Consider the following 18,823-nt stretch of genomic DNA (forward strand, 5'->3'; position numbering starts at 1 on the left):
GGCTGTTGTCTGCAGGTCACATCGCACTGCCTGCTCTCCTAGCCGTTAAGATGCATCTTGAGTTTTGTCAGAATCTTGTACTCGCTGGAATTTAGTTTCTAAGACTCGTGACTTGAAATCTTGACAGAAACGTGGAATTATGCTATAGACTGTGGAAAAAAAACCCCTCACAATGTTTGTTAGTGGTATTTACTAAGCTCTAGATGAAAAGCTAAGAGATGTAACCAGTAAGTGCACTTCTCGGAGGGTGTAATGTAATGTTTTCCGATTTCTCTTTTTAAAGAAACTGAAGAAGTTTTTAAAGTGAAGAAATCAAGTTACAGCAAAAAGATCGTAAAACAGTTGAAGAAAGAATACAAGGAAGATCTCGAAAAATCAAAAGTTAGAACAGAGGTCAATTCTCCAACAGATGGTAATGGCAAAACTAATAGTAACGTTTGTAGTGAAAAAGATGAAGTATTGTAATTTTATTTCTTGTTTTCAAGATGAATTGTTGCTTTTCTAGAAGGTTACGCATTTAGAGCTGAAGTAAAGCACATTAAATGTGTTGTTTGAGCCTTACAAACGCTGTCCTGAAGGTGGTAGAGAGCTCTTTGGTTCTCTTTCATGTAGAAATTAATACAGAAGGATGAAAGTTCTCAGCTCTGTATACTGTTGTCAGTAGACATCGGCGTCCTGAATTTCAGCTGTGTTTATGACAGATTAGTTTCTTACTGAGTTAGGAAGGAATCACATTTAAAATTGTGCCTGGTGCTTGTCTGAGAGGATGTGTCCTTGTCACGCATCTTCTTGAAAAGGAAGATTTTTGGGGTGAGCAGTGATGCTCTTTGCTTTGAGTAAATTGTTCAGCAGCTGCCTGTTTCAGGACTTGGACCTCAGAGCAGACTTGGTGATTAAGATGACAGACCAGAAGGATCTTTTAACAATGGGCAGTTCTCCAGAGCTTGGAATAGAGCCTGGGATTTCAGTTTTGTTGTACTTTTGCCTTTTGGGAAGCTCATTGGTACAGTGCAGTGATTACTTTTCCACTTGGGTCTTTCATAGCTGAGTAACCTATAACCCTGTGAGCACAAGCTGAGAGGCTTAAAGATTGCAATGGTACAGCTGAGGCATTTGGGAGTTGTACATGGTCCCATGCAGGACATGCCCTTTTTTAATATAATCACATTATTCTTTTAAAACTATTAAAGGTTTTTTAAAGGCTTTATTTAGAAAACCCACACATTCTTACAAGAATCTGTAATTGCCTATGTAGTGGTGTGGGGCATGAGCAAAACCAGAAATGATCGTTTCTGTGGCTAATGTTCAGGTGATCCATGAAAACCTGGATTTTGGTTCTTGCTTCTGCCACAGAGATCCTTAAAGAATTGCATTTTGCACATGGCTCTGTGTGCTTGTTTTCTGCTTGTTTTTCTGTCCCTAGTTGATGTAGTTATAGTGCAAACACCTCGGGCTGCTGCTGAGTGAGTAGCCTGGATTCTCTAAAGAGATGCTCAAGTCTCAAACCTCAGCTGTGTGCAGCTCGGATTGCTCAGCTGGGTTTAACATGCATTTTTTCACAAGGTGTTTGTACTTGCTGGCTGGGTCTGTGTGTTACCCACCTAATGTAGGGTGATGTTGCACCCAGCCCAAGAGGCAAATGAAAGGCTCTTTTGAAATGAGTCTGTTCTTGTGGAAAGGTTTGATCTAACCCAGGCAGTGCTTTTGCATTACATGTGCAAGAGGCTTAGACAAGGTTGCACATGTGCTCTTGAGTTCCCTCACTTAATACTTGGCAACGTGGACCAGGTGTAGTGGTTGCTGGGCTGCCTGCCTTGTCAAATTTTATTTTGAGAGGATGCCAGTGGCTTAATCACAATTGAAAAGGTATATTTTACTAGATCTCAAGCAATTATCATTTAACATTGTCCTTTGATTTTTATTTTGGGTTGTTTTATTTAAAAAAAAAAATAGACTTGCAAGTGATCTTTATAAGAGGAGTAAAACATGGGCTTTGTTGTCTTGCCAGTCGAAGCACCACTAGAAAAGACAGGACAGATTAAGGATATAGGCCAAGAAGATGGGACTGCAAACAGTGAGCATGGTGAAGAAGAAATGGAAGTTGAAAGTGAGAAGGAAGAAGAAAAGCCCAAAGCTGGTGGGGCGTTTTCAAGTGCTCTGTCATCACTGAATGTTCTCCGCCCAGGTTGGTTTTTGTGACATGTCTGATAAGTTACTAAGTGCTTTAGCCAGTGTTTACAGCAGAGTAGTATGTGTGAGAGATTAGGGAGTAGTTTCCAACAATGTATTTAGCACCTGAGAATTCAAGAAACTGTTCAGGTTTAAAAGGTTTACAAGAGAAAATGTTTTGCTACATTTTGCTACAAGGCCTTCAAGATAAAGAACTCTTCATCTTGATGTCAAAAGCAGGAATTTGCCTCCCAAATAAATGACAAACTGTAAAAAAAATCTAGGTTTGGAATAGGTGACTTCACATGAGATTTCACTGCTTTCAGTTAAAATATGTTCTTTAATTCAAATATTTTGGTTACAGGCCTGCGAGGTAGCTGAAATACTTTCCTGTCTCATTATAATGAGGTTTTTGTCAGGCTCTGAGGCCAGAGAAATCAGTCTGAGAAAGTGTTTTGAAAATAGTTTGCTAATTCTGGTAGCTGCTCCTCAGATGTAAGATGGATGTCCTGGGTCTACACATTGATTTGGTTCTTTATATGGCTTATGTAAGCTGCATTAATTTTGTGCAGTGGGTTTTAGAATTTTGAGTTAGGTTTGCTTTTCATGTTTCCCCTCCATTGTACAGTCTTCTCATATAAACTTTGTCCAGTTTGGTGTCCTCTTAGTTTCTGAGCTGTCATTGTCTGTTGGAATGGTTGATGCTTTTTGTTCCCTCAAAATAAGAGCTGGGAGTGATATCAGGACAGGAACTGTCACAGTCACAGTCTGTTTAATAGCCTCATTTTCTTCCTCCCTTTGCAATAGTCAGCTCCTGTCAGGGCTTTCTCTTCAGAAATATTTCCCATAGGAACATCAGGCGTCTGCTCTTAGAACATGTGAACTGCCAGGAGCAGAGCCAGACTTTTTGTGAAGATCTGGGTTTGTTTCAGAAAGTTTACATGTTTAGCTCGTAAGGTGCTTGCGAATGTTTCTGTGAGTTTGGATTTGTTTCTTCTCACATATTTTTCTGTGTGCAGAGGTGACTTGGGAGGGTGACAGAGAAGAGTGATAAGAAGATTGTAATACCTGTTTTGTTGCAGTGGTTGTTTAACAGTGCACACATCTGTCTCTAGGAGAAATTCCAGATGCTGCTTTTATTCATGCCGCTAGGAAAAAGCGCCAAATGGCTCGCGAGCTCGGAGACTTTACCCCCGTTGACAGTGAACCAGGTAAAAGCCGCCTTGTTCGAGAGGATGAGAATGATGCCAGTGATGATGAAGATGATGACGAGAAGAGGAGGATAGTTTTCACAGTGAAAGAAAAATCCCAAAGGCAAAAGATTGCTGAGGAAATAGGTAAAACCTTTTTTAGAAGGACAGCCAATAAACATTCACACTGTTTCCGCTGCGAGTGCTCCCATTCAACATTGTTAATCAGCATGTCTTTCAAACAGGAGTATTATTTCACTGCTAAGGAAAAGTACTACATAATGGAGTCTGCATGTACAATTTTGAGTACAAAACTACGTTCCTGTGCACACTGCTGAATGTGGTAGAAACTTATGCTGAGGATCAATTATTATTGTTCCTGTACTCTGTTTTTAGGAAGAGTATATAGTTGTGAAAAGAAAAACACTTGATACAGAGTTCTTGCTGACAAGCAGGTACAACAGCCTTTTGGAAAAGGAGAATTAGTAAGATACATAGGATTTTAACACTGGAGGGTTTTACCAGCAGTTAGATCTTCCAAGTGGATCCCCTGTGCTATTGGTTCACAGGCCGGTGTCCTTTGCCAGTCTCCAGTTTTCCAGTGTCCTTAATTCCTCATGAGAGGAAAGGAGGATGCTCTGAGATGTTCTCACTGATGTGTGATCTCAGGTTTTTGAGCTCATGGCCCTTACTATGAGTGCATTATCTTCCTCTTTTTCTTATTTGTCTGTTTCACTTGTGTGAAGGTATCGAGGGAAGCGATGATGAAGCACTGGTGGCAGGGGAGCAAGATGAAGAACTCAGTAGATGGGAGCAAGAGCAGATAAGAAAAGGAATCAACATACCCCAGGCATGTATTTAACTGAAAACTCTTCTATTTGTTTGTTTGTTTGTCCAGGTATTGACGAAATCCCTTATAAACTTGAGTAGTTTATGGAAGGCTGTTTCATCTAAGAAATTCAGTGTGTAAATTCTGATATTCTTTGAAGAGAAATAGTATAAATATTTAGAATGATAATGATGCTAAGAATTTGTCCAGTTTAGAAGGTGCTTCTGAGGGTATTGTTTCTTCCACCTTAGGTGTTGGACCTTCTGTACTTAAATCCACTTGATAATTAGATTTTGTAAATGTACCTGCCTAAATTTTTCACTTTATAGCATTTGAGATATGTAAGAAAGTGAGTTTCACCTTTCTTTAAAGCCTAATGTAGTACAATTGTATTTCCTCTGCTGTTAGGTTCAACCAAGTCAGCCTGCTGAAGTGAATAATCTGTACTACCAGAACACTTACCAGACACTGTCTTATGGTTCATCATATGGCATTCCATACACCTATGCTGCCTATGGATCATCGGAAGCCAAGTCTCAAAAAACAGATAATACAGTTCCTTTCAAAACTCCCAGTAATGAGATGACTCCTGTTACTATTGATTTGGTAAAGAAACAGCTTAAAGACAGGTAGGACAGATCATCTTTTTAGACTTAAAGACCTGTCCCCTAGGTTTCTGTTCCTCAGGTGTCTTTTAGTCTTGGTGAGCAAACACAGAATTTCATCGCTGGAAAAGTACTGACTGACACATCCATTTTAAAAAAAAAAGTCCAACAAAAAAAGCTCAAAGTGAAGATGACATTGACACATTGTTCGAAAACTCCTTGGATTGCTTCTCTGGAAGTGAAGCTTTAAATATGAGGCCATTGATCTTGTTGAAGACAGGTCTGAGGTTGCATCTTCTGGACACTGCACAGTCTTATAGTGAAGAAGTGAAAGGCCAGTGAGGTGTTTAGCTTATCAAACTGCATTCTTTTAAGCTGTGAATGAGATTTTTTCCTCTTCAGTAGATAAAGAATTTAGGTTTTAGTGTACATAGATTTGGTTTTCTGTTTAAACATTGCAGTCTGCTTGCCAGGTATGTAAAAGGTCCCAAATGAACAACCCAATTTCAGTGAGAAATCATTTGTAATGAACTAGCACTTTACATGTCTTCGAAATAGGTTTGTATGCCCCTGGTAGTGTTACAGCCTTTGACAGTGAATCAGCTTAGTAGAGGAAAAAGAGTGCTTTGTGTAAGCTGTAGTTCTGTAGTTCCTTCCTCCCCCCCCCCAGCCCTGCCACCCAGCTTTACTTTAGGGCCAGCCTTGCACTATTCCTTTGCAGCTTCTGTAAAAATGTCTGGGAGTGGCTAGTGCAGCTCACTCAGCATAGTCAAGCAAATGAATCTCAACCATTAGCTTTGCTGTTCATGGAGAGAGGGGAAAAAGTGACAAAAGAAGGTTCCAGAATGTCTTTGCAGTATTTCCCATATATAGACTCAGTACTTGCACTGTCTGTTTAATATCTCAATGGTCTGAAGTACCAGACTTTTGGATGTAAATTTACTATTTATCCATTGCCCTTCAGGTTGGACTCTATGAAAGAAATGCACAAAGCTAATCGGCAGCAATATGAGAAACACCAGCAAAGCCGAGAGGACTCTACCAAGGCAATTGAAAGATTAGAAGGGTCTTCTGGGGGTATTGGTGAACAGTATAAGTTTTTGCAAGAAATGCGAGGGTATGTCCAAGACTTGCTTGAGTGTTTCAGTGAAAAGGTAAGGATGCAAAAACATTCATCTCTTTTAAAAAAAAAAAAAAAAAAAAAGGGGTGTCTTAGTACATGCCACACACCACATCTCCCTCTGTTTTGAAAAAAAAAAGTCCCCTGAGAACATATTCTTCTAAAGGTTTGGTTGTTCGAGGTGTGAAAAGATAACTTTTCATCATGCTAAGATGGTTACCAGAAACCTCTCCTTCCAGTGTGAGAGATCACTGACTTTAGATTGCCTAAAAATATGCAGGTTTTATGTCTTTAGGATTTTGGTAGATACTCTGTCATTTCAGCTTTACTCAGATGCTGCTTTTCATTTGTGTTGGATATCAGGTTAGCAAAAATAATTCTGACATTGCTAGTTTCTGGAATGCTTTGTGTACACAGTAACAGAGTCTTGTATTTCCTGTGTTAGAAACTTCCAGGCAGTTTCACATCCTTGGTCCTGCTCCAGAATGTGAAGGAAAAGAGTTTTAAAACTAGTGTAGCTGTCTGAAGAGACCCAAACTTAAAAATCGACTTCTTTCATGTAGTGTGATGCTTTTGTATATGTCTAACTCAAAAACTTTTTATTTATGTTATTCAGTATGCTTTGATGACTTGCTTTGTTGTAACTATAACAGGAGCTCCTGAATATATATGCATTTATATATGTTAGGCACACACAGGAGCTGTAGAATTCAGTTAGCAATATATAGGCTGTTCCCTCATTGTTTTCTGACTTGAATACAGTAGTGTAGTAGCTTTTTAAACAGATTGCCTGTCTGAATGACTTGAGTAGTTTAAGCTACTGCTTGCCTAGCTGGTTAGGGTGGGGGAGAGGAATGGAAAAGCTTTTTGGGTGCTAATGGGTTAGACATTGATTGTCCAGCAGTAGTGGAAGTGGGAGAGTCCCATCTTCACTCCTGTAAAGTGAAGAATAACTATGTTGTGAATAAACCCAGGGAGTGTGGATCAGTTAATTCACCCAGCTGATAGATTATGCAGCTAATTAGCTGCCAGTGCTCGTTCATTGAAGAAGCCATGTTCCCCAGTCTGTGTTAGCAATAGGTTAGTAAAGGTGCTTTCCTATGCAGCTCTGGCAGTGCTGGTTGTCCAGATGATTAAATTCCTAATAAAGATAAGGTTTTACCTTGTTTCTCTGAGATAAGTTGTGTTTCAGAAGACAATTTAAATACGTGTGTCTCTGTTCGGTGTTTGCTTTCTAAAGATCTCTCGGTAAATTACTTTTGTGATAACTATAAGCCATGTCTGGAGATCCACTTGTTAGCACATGCTGTTTTGTTCAAGTATTTTCTCTAGACAGATTGTTCTAGAGTGCAGCATTCTGAGTATAAACCAAGCCTTTTAGACTGACAGATTTTGTGTAAACCAGGCAACTTAATAGTAAGTAATAGTGTAATGATTTCAGTCCAGTTTGTAGGAAGGTTAATGGCCTGCCTAGCTATACTAGTAAGTAAATCAATCTGAGTCACTTAGCTGCTGATAATTGAGCTTGATAAAATTCCTTCCTTATGATATGCTCTTGCTTTCCTGGTAGTCCACTTAGCTGCTGATGATTGAGCTTGATAAAATTCCTTCCGTATGATATGCTCTTGCTTTCCTGGTAGTTGGTCTTTTAAGGATTCTACACCTGGATGCCTTCCTCCCCCTTCCCACCCTCCCCACACCTCCCCTGCCATGCCAGTCCATTGAACTGTTAAAATGTGACTTCTGTCATCTCGTGCTTCTTAGGGGCGTTCACAGAGCTGCGCTGGTTTCAGGTGGAGGCTGCTGCAGTACTTGTGTGTACAGTGAGATGCAAAAGCAGGAGGTGATGGGAGCATTTGGTTTTTGATGATACTCTTTGGCCAGATAACGTAGTTTGGTATTCAGAACCGGTTGCCCACAGGACACTGCAGTTTTCCTAAAGGGAGGTGGGGGAAAGGGGATAAAATCAAGTATTAAAATCAGTATTGGTTTTTATTTAAGTGAAATTCAGAAGGATAGTAAGTTATCTGATCTTTTGAGTGTAGAGATAAATTACCTTCAGCTTCTTTTTGTAGAACCCATGGCCCTGACTGCTTCATATTGAAGTGTTATGGTGGTAATATATGTAAGCATATAAAATGTGTATCTGTGTGTATAACAATAATATTGTATGCATATATGTGTGTATATATGCATACATATATGAACATATATCCTAAATGTGGTATTTTGAAGAGATTCTGAGTGCTAGAATCAGTTGGCCCCTTCATAAGGCACAGCAGAGAATAAAATGAGACAGCTATTATGCAGATTTTAGAAACAAGCACTAGAAATGTCAAATCCTCTGTCCCCCCCATGAGCAGAAGATGCTTGCATGACTTCCTTCAGAAGTAATTACTGTCAGAATTATGCTTTCTGAGAGGGCTAGCGAGTGGTAACAGTGTTTTTACATTGTGAATGTAGGAGTGTACAGTGGGTACAGCAAGATTAAATTGTTCTGAGTGTACCTTTGGCAGCACAGGTAGATGAACTGTCACTTCAGCTGCAAAAGCAAATGATCAAAACACACTGTGTGTGTCAGAGAGATGGGCTGTAGGTTAAAATTATCCTTGTGATCTAAATGTTTAGAGAGCTTTCTGCTTTTCTATTGCTTATAGTGAAAGTGTACAAAACCCCCTTGAAAACACTGAGTTTAAGGTATTGACTAAATGAAACAGGGAATGTGGGCTGTAACTTCATAGTAGTCAGTGAAATTGTCAGCCACTCATTAACCACAGTACTGATTATAGACAAATAATGGATTCTAACTCTTTTGCATTTTAAATGGGAAATATTTTGAGTGGGTTCATGTATCTGAATACATCGCTGTTTATGTTTTGGTTTGGATTTTTGTAAAGAACATCTAGGAATGCTTTGAGAAATTTTCATTTACCCTTTCAATGTTAGAATTCCCTTTACATGCTTAAGAGAAGAAGCGATATTTTCTATGGTAAACTACAGTAAAAATAGTATTTTTAGTTACTATTTCTGTTTCAAAATTGTCTAAAATTTCAAATACAGACTCCCAGTGCTGGGATATTCCCTCCTCCTCTTTCTCCCTACTCTTTTCTCCAAGAGAAAGATGTGTGTATTTTGAATTGGTGCAGAGTTGCTTTCATTTTAATCCCTGGAGCCCAGGTTATCCCAGAAAGAGCTAATACTTCTTTCTGTTTAATATCTCCTCTGATGTGCGTGTCAGTCTCAGTGAGCTGAAATGGCCCTGTAGCTATAATCTCAGAATCTTACATTTTACTGATAGGAAGTTCTTTAATAGCTTCTGAGTCACATTCTAAATTATATCAGGAAACAGTTTCTGATTTTATCTTTTGTTTTGAAAAAAAAACCCCACTTAATCCTGGATGGTAGGCAGCTAAAAGGCTGGAAGACTGTGGAGTAAGCCTACATCTTGGAGGTAAGGAGGACATGGCTCAAGTGTTCATACCAAAAGGACTTGCCTTTCCAAATTAAGCAATTGTGAAAAGTTCTGGTTTGCATTTAAATCTTTATAATGATCTAATTGTAACTTGTCCCAGGAGATGAATTTTCGCAAAAGTGAGCAGTGAACCTGCAGCTCAATGTCAGGAAATTCCCAACTGTTACAATACCTGATTTTGTTAGAGTTGCTACTAAAATTTAGTCCACTTAGAAAACGTGTGGCAGGTCTGTCCTGACCTACCTCTGTATCATTCAAGGTTATACTCGATGCATAACTCATACAAATTGCACTATTTTAATTTTAGTGGTAGTCTAGAGGAACGTTTGACTGATCTGAATTACCTGTTGGCATAACATGTTGATGCAGGATTTGATTCCATTGCAGTAATAATATTTCAGCAAATGCTAATAAGAGTTGGAGCAGAACAATAGCTGCTGGCTTCAGGAGGTTAGATTGATGGGTGGTGTTTTCACTGGGTACAGTCAGGTTGTTTTCTCATTGAATACTTCTACACTCTTTAAAGATAGAGAGGAAACAATCAGGTCTGAGAGTTGTAAACCCTTATACAACATGTTAACACACTTGGTAGAGAAAGCAAGAGTACTGGAAAGAATATTTCACACTCCAAGATGATTGGTCTTGCTGTGTAGGCTCACTCAGTCCACAGAAGTTGCTCTCTGAATGTTCTTGCTCTGGTTGAAAGCCTCCAACATTAACTGCATGCATTTTCCACACCTTGAACTGGTGCAAACGATACAGACGAGTAAAAGGAAAGAGTTTGTGCTGCTTAGGAGCACAGTGACAGCGTTATGCTTCGGAGTAGGATGGGACCCCAGAAGCTGAGCACCTAAAGAACTGGGCATTACGTAGTGTGTTGTATTTTTACAGGTGCCTCTGATTAACGAGCTTGAATCTGCAATGCACCAGCTGTACAAACAGCGAGCTTCCCGCCTTGTCCAAAGACGACAAGATGATATTAAAGATGAATCTTCGGAGTTTTCAAGCCATTCAAGTCAGTCCATCTTGAAGGTTTTTATTATTCATTAAACAACCTTGTTTACTTAGTATGGCTTAATTGAAATGTAAATGTTTAACGTATGACTGTCTTACAGTTTTCTCTTACTCTTGAGATAGGTAGAAGCGAGTTGAGATGAAAGTTCTCTAATCTGTTTTGTTTTAAACTCCAGACTCCTCTAACTCTGATTTCATCTCTCCTTTCTGTTTCTCTTAACTATATTTTCTCTTTCCTAGCACTGAGAATGTATGCATGGTGGGAGTGGGAGTAGTGGTAGCATGTGACTCCCCAGATTTATTTTAGCCTTCCTGAATCTATAAATGTCACTTAACATCAGTTAACTCTGTACAAAGCCACCAAGCACTGGGCTAGACTTCTATCTAATGCTCTGTTTTGTAGCCAGCATAAGTATTTCATTTCAGACACTTAACTGATATAGCTAAAGAACTGGAAGACTAATCAGACTAATACAAAGTGACTCTATATGAAATACAGCTTAAGGTTAGGCAGTTAAAATTCCTGCTTACTGTGAGTTTGTGGATGGGGGATTCTCACTGAGAAGGTTTCTTGCGGTGATTACTTTCCTGTATATAAAACTCTCAAAAAGTATAAATGTTAACTTGGATGAAAATACACATTTCTTGGAGGAGAAATGTGTATTTCTTCAGCATATTAAAATGGCAGGTAAAAATATCCTATTAATAGGAGTCCTCTTTATGCTTTGGAGACCTTCCCATTTTAAAAAATGGCTTTCTTGTCTGTCCTATTGCTGATGTAAAATCCTATAATAAAAGCCGTTTCCTCTTCTGTCACAGTGTGTCCAGAGATGGAATCTTGCTGATACCATTGGCTAGAACTTACTGAGGGCGATGAAGAGTTAGGGTGTCAGGGTTGGTCGTTCCTTTACAGAATGGTTGGCATACATACTCTTTAGTACTGTGTTTGGAGCCCCAGGTGTCACATGTGGACCTTGCAGTTTTACCATGTTGTGAGAACCAGAAACCTAACGTACTAGAAACATATTTCCTAAAAGAAGCTGAGAGTGGATTCTTTTAGTCTGGAATTTAATAGCAGGATGGGAATAGTTGTCATTGCTGAGGTTGGGTTTTACAGAGAGGTCTTACTTAGTAGCTGGAAATTTTGAGAAGGCTCTTTGTAGCTCTGGTATTGAATTTGGAATACAGGATTAATAATGGATTTGTAAATGGATTTAGTCAAAGTGTAAATTTGCTCCTGAAGTTTGCACAGTCTGTTGTTTAAATGTTAACACTGATATTTTAGTGGGTGGGCTTGAGCACTGGCTAGCATTCAGTCCACTGTTCACAACTGACCTGGAAAGGAGGAACTGGAAACACTCTTGACTGTTAGGTGCTAATTTAGCTGTGTTGTTTTCTATAACCAGGAACATCTCTAAAGAATCACAGCTTGAAAAGAGGAGGGAAGATGATTTATTTTCCTGTAGATTTTGATGTGTTTTAAACTTCAGGCAATCTAAAGCATATAAACCTAGAAACACCATGACTATAACTCTGGAATATTCTTACTCCAGTCACTCTTCTCTGCCTTTCTTTTTGTTAATTTTCTTTTCAAAAGATGCATGGTGAATGTGTTTATGTAAGGAACACTTTGTCTCAGAACATTCAATTTAAGCAATTTCTATTAAAACTGTTGAGTTTTATATAGTTGGGCACTGTTGTGAGAAGGACAGGTGTGAAGTATGGTGAAAGCTATTTGACATTTAAGTGGAAATTTTTCCAAACTCCACTGCTTTCTGTTTGAACCTCTACACTTGGTGAATTCAGGCTTCTGGGGGCTTTTTTTGTTTTGAAAACTTCAACTTTCTGCTTCAAATTACACTTAGTTTAAAAGTAGGTAAAAGCCTCTTATGAAACTGCCTACAGCACATTTATGGAATCATAAATAAGCATTTTAATTTTCATCGATGTAATTTTACAGATAAAGCACTGATGGCACCAAATCTTGATTCTTTCGGGCGAGACAGAGTGATCTATCAAGAACAAGTCAAGCGTCGAACTGCAGAAAGAGAGGCTAGAAGGTAGAGAATGAGATTTCTTGTGCATTTAGGAGTCTTTGCCTGCTTGCAGGATGCAATTGTCCTGTGTGACATACTAACATGAGTAGCAATGTTTGCTTCTTCCCTGCAAAGGGAAGAAAACTCTTCAGCTGGTGTGCTGGGCAGGTGTGTTCTTAGATATCCAAACTTAACGTGCAAGTGTTAAAAAAACAAGGCACCATTGCATGATACTGTCTAAAATGACTACAAGAAGGCATAGTAACCCATTCCATATCTATATGGTCTGTGCTGGTTTCTTTTCCTTCCATGGTTTGAGGCAGCAACATAGTGGAATGTTTAAGGTGGTGACTTAGTAAAAGTTCTTTTCAACCTGGTTTTCCTTGAATTAAAAGTTAGAACAAGCTTAGGTGTGCATGTTTGTTGTATAGTGGAGGACGGGAAAAAAAGGTGATAGCTGATTTATGTGACTGCTCCTTTCCAGAGCTCGCCGTAGACAAGCAAGAGAGCAAACTGGGAAGATGGCAGATCACCTTGAAGGCCTTTCCAGCGATGATGAGGAAACTTCAACAGATATCACAAACTTCAATTTGGAGAGAGGTTAGAAAAGATTTATCACAGACTGGTGTAGGTTGGAATTGACCTTAAAGCTCATCTGGTTCCACCCCCCTCCACTAGCCCAGGTTGCTCCAAGCCCCATCCAGCCTGGCCTTGAACACTTGTAGGGATGGGGCAGTCACAGCTTTCTCTGGGCAACCTGTGCCAGTGCCTCACCACCTTCACAGGGAACAATTTCTTCCCAATATCTCATCTAGCCCTCCCCTCTGGCAGTGTGAGGCCATTCCCCCTTGTCCTCTCCCTCCAGGCCCTTGTAAATAGTCTCTCTCTCTCCCTTTCTTTGCAGGCTCCCTTCGGGTACTGGAAGGCTTGCAATTAAGTCACCCCAAAGCCTTCTCCAGGCTGAACAATTCCAATTCTCTCAGCCTTATGTAAGAAAATACAGAATATTTGGCAGTAAAAAACCAAGAAATTGATCCAATGAATCCCTGTCTGTATATTTCACCATATTTTGGAGAAGGTTTAGGAGTTCTTGGACCATCAGTGTGACCAGAACAGCCTTTGTCACCAAGCTGTGGTGCAGCTTGCAGCTAACTGAATGCCCCATCCTTAGATTCTCTGTAATTCAAACATTATTTTGCTGGCAAGCAGTAAGCTTTTTGGAGCTTCAGTGGATACTAAGTCTTCCTTCCAATTTGTAACATGGTTTATCATTCTTGAAATACCTGTTTGTCTTACCTGTGAAATTCTGAAAACCCCAGGGCTTTAGGAACCTTTTTTTTGGTTGATGGGAAGTGTTTTGTGGAGTCTTGCATAAGCTTCTAGAAATTCAGTGGCAAAAAATTTTGTAGAGCCTTGTTACAGCCTGGCAAAGTTTGCAGATGATAGAAAACAGTGTTGAATGCAAACATTGCAGAAAAGTCTTGTGGTACAATTACCATTCTCTGTGATTAGAGAGAATTGAATCAGATGAGAAGAAGTGGGGAGGAGGGGAGCAGCAAGGGTCGCATACATAGAATTGCTTGTGTTGTATTTGAGGAGGTATTGAACAGTTTTGGACTCTTCAAGTAGGAGAACAGTGTTGACTTTTCACAGTGTTAGAGCTGGGGACCATGAAATTAAGTGATAGGTTTAAAATAAAGATGTCACTAACCACAGAGAAAGTGGTAAATGTCCTTGCTGGAAGTGGTTGTGGAGACCCAAAGCATGAACAGACTAGAAAAGCAATTAGATGAACTGTCTAGCTGTTAGGTCCTTCAGAAGTGCAAACAGCTTCCACACCTTCAGTTGCTGACTGATTTACTGAAATTGTGGGTGCATGGAGAGCTCCCTGATAAACAGAGCAACTGTTTAGGGTTGTTAGGTGCTGTAATTAACTTTGCTAAATTAAGTTATCTCAATTAAAACTTCAGTGTGTCTGACTTGCTCTTGGTAACTGTGCTTTTAGGTGTGCAGAAGTGTTTGGTAGGAGTTTCTTCAGATTCTGAGTAAGCATGGTATTTCTAAAGCTTTTTTTTAAATCATTCATAACTCTCACATTGGTCTAGAAACAGCAGTGAGCACTTTGGGCCCACTAGCTTTATATGCGGTGTCTCTTCTTGATCCCAGTATGAAAAGTGTGGTTATATGCCATAATCTCCTGTTCCCTCAGCCCTCTCTCTGCCTGCTGTCTGCACTAGTTATGTTCATTGTGTAGAGGTTACTACTGTAACCAAACACTGCATCAAATATGACTGATTAAAATAAAACTTACCCTGGGAAGTAGAAAATCTTAAAGGAAAATTTTGCATAAAGTTTTGGACTGCATAGAGTACTGGTCCTGTAAATATATATAAATAAAGAGTAAAGAAGATCTTAAGGGATTGTAATCATTGCCCAGTGATAACACTCATGTTCTGAGCAGCAGTTTAGCATGGTGTCTGCCAAGATCTGCTCTGCTAAACTGCCAGTTTGTCATCTGAGATGCCCTCCTGTATTTTCACTTGGGTGAGCAAAGATGTAAAATACTTTGGGTCAGAAGGGACCTGGAGATCAGCTGTTTGAAACTCCCATGCAGAGCAAGGCCAGCTTTGAAGTTAGATCTGCTGTGAATGCAGCCCAGTACATCACCAATCCTATGTCTGGTAACTGAAAATCTTCTCATGAAATGTTAAAAGTTAGACCTGTAATAAAACAGTACTTATGTGCTCGTGTTTTTATTGCTTTGCGTATTTGAGGCAGAAGTAACAACTTTTCAAGGTGATGGTTTTTCAGGGTTTGTTTATAGGAGTTAGCTTATGCCAGTGGGCATCAAAGGCTGTCTTGAAAGAGGTATTCCAGGGAATAGGTGATTAACTTATGCTCTTCTTCTCCCCTGCCAGATCGTATATTGAAAGAATCCAGCAAAGTTTTCGAAGATGTTTTGGAAAGCTTTTACTCCATCGATTGTATCAAGTCACAGTTTGAAGCTTGGCGTTCCAAATACTTTGCCTCTTATAAGGATGCTTATATTGGCCTCTGTTTACCAAAGCTGTTTAACCCTTTAATCAGACTTCAGCTGCTTATCTGGACTCCTTTGGAGGTAAGGTCCTCTGCAAGCAGCTTCTCTGTCAGCTTCTACGTAGTGGTTCTTACACACTTGTGCAGAGCAAAGTAAATTGCACCTTTGATTTTCTCCCAAAGGTGTGCTCTAGGCATGAAGTTTAAAATGGGCATCTCTCTTGGGGCAGAGCTTGTCTGGGGAACTTCTGGACTGTTGTCCTCTGTTCCCAGCACATCCCAGTGCCTTCTCAGTGAGTGGTACGGACCAAAAAAGTCAAACGACATAAAGGTGTCCCTGCCTGTGGCAGTGGGTTGGAACTAGATGATCTTTAAGGTCCTTTCCAACCCAAACCATTCTATGGTTCTATGAAAATACATTCAGGCTCTAAAATACTTCAGAGAAAATTGTGACTCTAACTATGCTGTGTCTTCAGAAGTGGAAGTAAGAAGCCTGTTCTTATGTTGAGTTACAACCTGTGTCTCTGGATGATACACCTTTCTTTCTCTCACCTACACCTTCATACCCTGTAGAACTCTGACTGGCAATTTCCAGGTTTTTCCTCATAGTACTCACTGCCCATTGCCCACTCTTCTTCCTCCTTTTATTCAAAGTGGTTATTTTATTCCTCAACTACTAAGGGAATATTTGTAGAACAGCATTTTCTGTCACTCTGCTCCAATTGTATGAGTCTTCTGCAGAGGGAATTCAGAGTATTCAGTTCTATTAATTTGATATTTTGCTTCATTAATCAAACAAAGGAAAATCTATGAAAGATTTCCTCGTCAAATTTAAAACTGTTTTTGCACATTCTCCCTTCCCCCATGCTATTTCTCTCTGAGCTTCCAGGCTGACAAAGCAAAGTTCATGTTAGCTGGAGATGTGGTGCAGAATTGTGAAGTCTATTGTTACTCTGTGTTACTGGGCCTGGTAAGCATTTTGTTAAGTTAGAAAAATTACAAGATGCTCATAAAGTGAAGTTTCAGATCCAGAAGGCATAATTTTACAGTGCAGCACAGTAGAGCTTCCCATTTGCTTCATCTGTGAGCTTTTATTTGGCTCAGGTGTAAGTAGATGTTAAAGGTCTGTGGGGCAACAACTGCTGAAAAAATCAATCTTACTTCCACTATTTTCACTTTGATTACATCTAGTGACCGTGTGGGGGTGGAGGGAATTGGTTCATGTGACAGTGTTTTAAAGTAGTTTTGTGAGTGTATCATATAATATTTTTTCTATATGTTGACTCCGAATCTCTGTTTAGGACTCTAACCCCAGTTCTTTTTTTTTGTTTTAATCAGGGCAAGTGTCGAGATTTTGAAACAATGTTGTGGTTTGAGTCATTGCTGTTTTATGGTTGTGAAGAACAAGAGCAAGTGAAAGATGATGCTGACATTTCACTGTTGCCTACCATTGTAGAGAGAGTTGTTCTTCCTAAATTAACAGGTATAGGCATAGAAAATGGGGAGAAAGGGGTTGTGGGCTCTGGTGCTTGTTTATGCTTTCAGATTTTACTATTTTGTAAATAACTGCATGACTGCCTCAAGTATTTGAGTATTTACAAAGTAGAGTAATTCTTTTAATCTCTTACAGTGATTTCAGAAAATATCTGGGATCCTTTTTCTACCACACAGACATCTAGAATGGTAGCAATTGTACAGAAACTAGTGGATGGATATCCCTCAGTGGTGAATGCAGAAAACAAAAATACACAAGTAAGATTGGGGTTTTTTTCTTAAATATCTTGCATAAGTTAATGAATTTGAATATATTTATATATATTTAATACAAAATGTGGGGAAATAGAGCAATAAAGAGAATTTCTCAATTATTTGATGCTCAGCAGCCTAGTTAAGAAGAGTTGTTTATGGTGATAAATTAGGAGGAGCTCAGTGAAGCTTCCCCAAAATAGATCCTAGAGATCAAAAGATGCACCAAATATACTAAGACCTGTTTGTCTCCAGTTTTGCTTTAAGGTTTGGCTACAAATATCCAGGCTTTTCTTTGCTAACAGAGAAAATCTTTGTAACCTTTTCAAATGCATTGGCTGGAAATTGGATTGTTTTACTTGTCTTCTGTGAATACAGGAACCAATGTGAGGAGTTCATAGTTGTATTGAAAGCGTCACATTCCAGCTCTGATAATTATTGTAGGCTTCTCTGAGACTATTTATTGTGTGGTTAAATATGTATGCCTTTCTTTTGTTGCTTTAAAAATTGATTTCTGAGTGTTAAACTCCTGAGCAGTGCCTTGGACATTAAAACCAATATTTATCTGTTTCAGATGCTTTTAAAGGCATTGCTGCTTAGAATGAGGAGAACACTAGATGATGATGTATTCATGCCCTTGTATCCAAAAAAGTAAGTTTGCTTTCAGCTATGGTGTTTCACCTTTATTAGCAAGTGGCTGTCTTCTGTCTGTAGTTAACAGGGGTTTTTCCCAGTGTGGTTCAGTGTGTGGATACAGGAGACCTTTTTGTTATCCTGCTGGGAGCATTTAGCAAAGACAAGCAGGATCGAAGGGAATATTTATGGAAATGAACTGTGTGTTGGAAGGAGGAAGCCAACAAATTCCAGGCAGAGGTGTGGTCTTGGTTGCTCATTAAAGAAATCTCTTACTTTCCAGCATCTTAGAAAACAAGAACTCTGGTCCATATTTGTTTTTCCAACGTCAGTTTTGGTCCTCTGTTAAGGTAAGTCAGTAAATACATCTGGTAAATCTTTGGTCTAAGACAGTGTAGCAATAAACTCCTCTTCAGATTTGTGGAAAACGGTAGATGGAAATTACTTGTAACTTTATTTGCAGGAACTCTAATTGAGGATCCTAAGTGTCTAATTATGCACTGTGCCCTCTACACAGCTGGTCCAGTCACTAGTGGTGTCCCCTGGGGCTCGGTTTTGGGCCCAGTCCTGTTTCATGTCTTTATTGTTGATCTGGCTGAGGGGATCGAGTGTACCCTCAGTAGATTTGTGGATGACACCAAGTTAGGTGGGAGTGTCAATCTGCTGGAGGGCAGGAAGGGTCTGCAGAGGGATCTGGACAGGCTGGATCCATGTGCTGAGACCAATGGTATGATGAGGTTCAACAAGACCAAGTGCTGGTCCTGCACTTTGGCCACAGTAACCCCCTGCAGCACTACAGGCTGGGCTCAGAGTGATTGGAAAGCTGCCCGGCAAAAAAGGACCTGGGGGTGCTGATTGACAGCAGCTGAGCATGAGCCCAGGTGGCCAAGAAGGCCAATGGCCTCCTGCCTTGTGTTAGAAATAGTGTGGCTAGCAGGACCGGGGGAGTGATTCTCCCCCTGTACTCAGCACT

General features: G+C 39.7%; 1 protein-coding gene across 1 annotated transcript; it reads left to right on the forward strand.

Moving 5' to 3' along the window:
• Positions 1-288: 288 nt before the first annotated feature.
• Positions 289-18,200, forward strand: PAXBP1 (PAX3 and PAX7 binding protein 1; the record flags this gene model as incomplete). The annotated part of the gene is made up of 14 exons (XM_009075144.1): positions 289-412; positions 2,009-2,185; positions 3,285-3,506; positions 4,106-4,209; positions 4,597-4,817; positions 5,758-5,947; positions 10,277-10,400; positions 12,360-12,459; positions 12,920-13,035; positions 15,354-15,553; positions 16,810-16,954; positions 17,102-17,223; positions 17,792-17,868; positions 18,134-18,200. Coding segments are annotated over exons 2-14 (1,779 nt in total), but the record flags the coding sequence as incomplete, so codon positions are not given.
• Positions 18,201-18,823: the final 623 nt, after the last annotated feature.

This window comes from Acanthisitta chloris, unplaced genomic scaffold (assembly GCF_000695815.1).
Source record: "Acanthisitta chloris isolate BGI_N310 unplaced genomic scaffold, ASM69581v1 scaffold46005, whole genome shotgun sequence".
NCBI lineage: Eukaryota > Metazoa > Chordata > Aves > Passeriformes > Acanthisittidae > Acanthisitta > Acanthisitta chloris.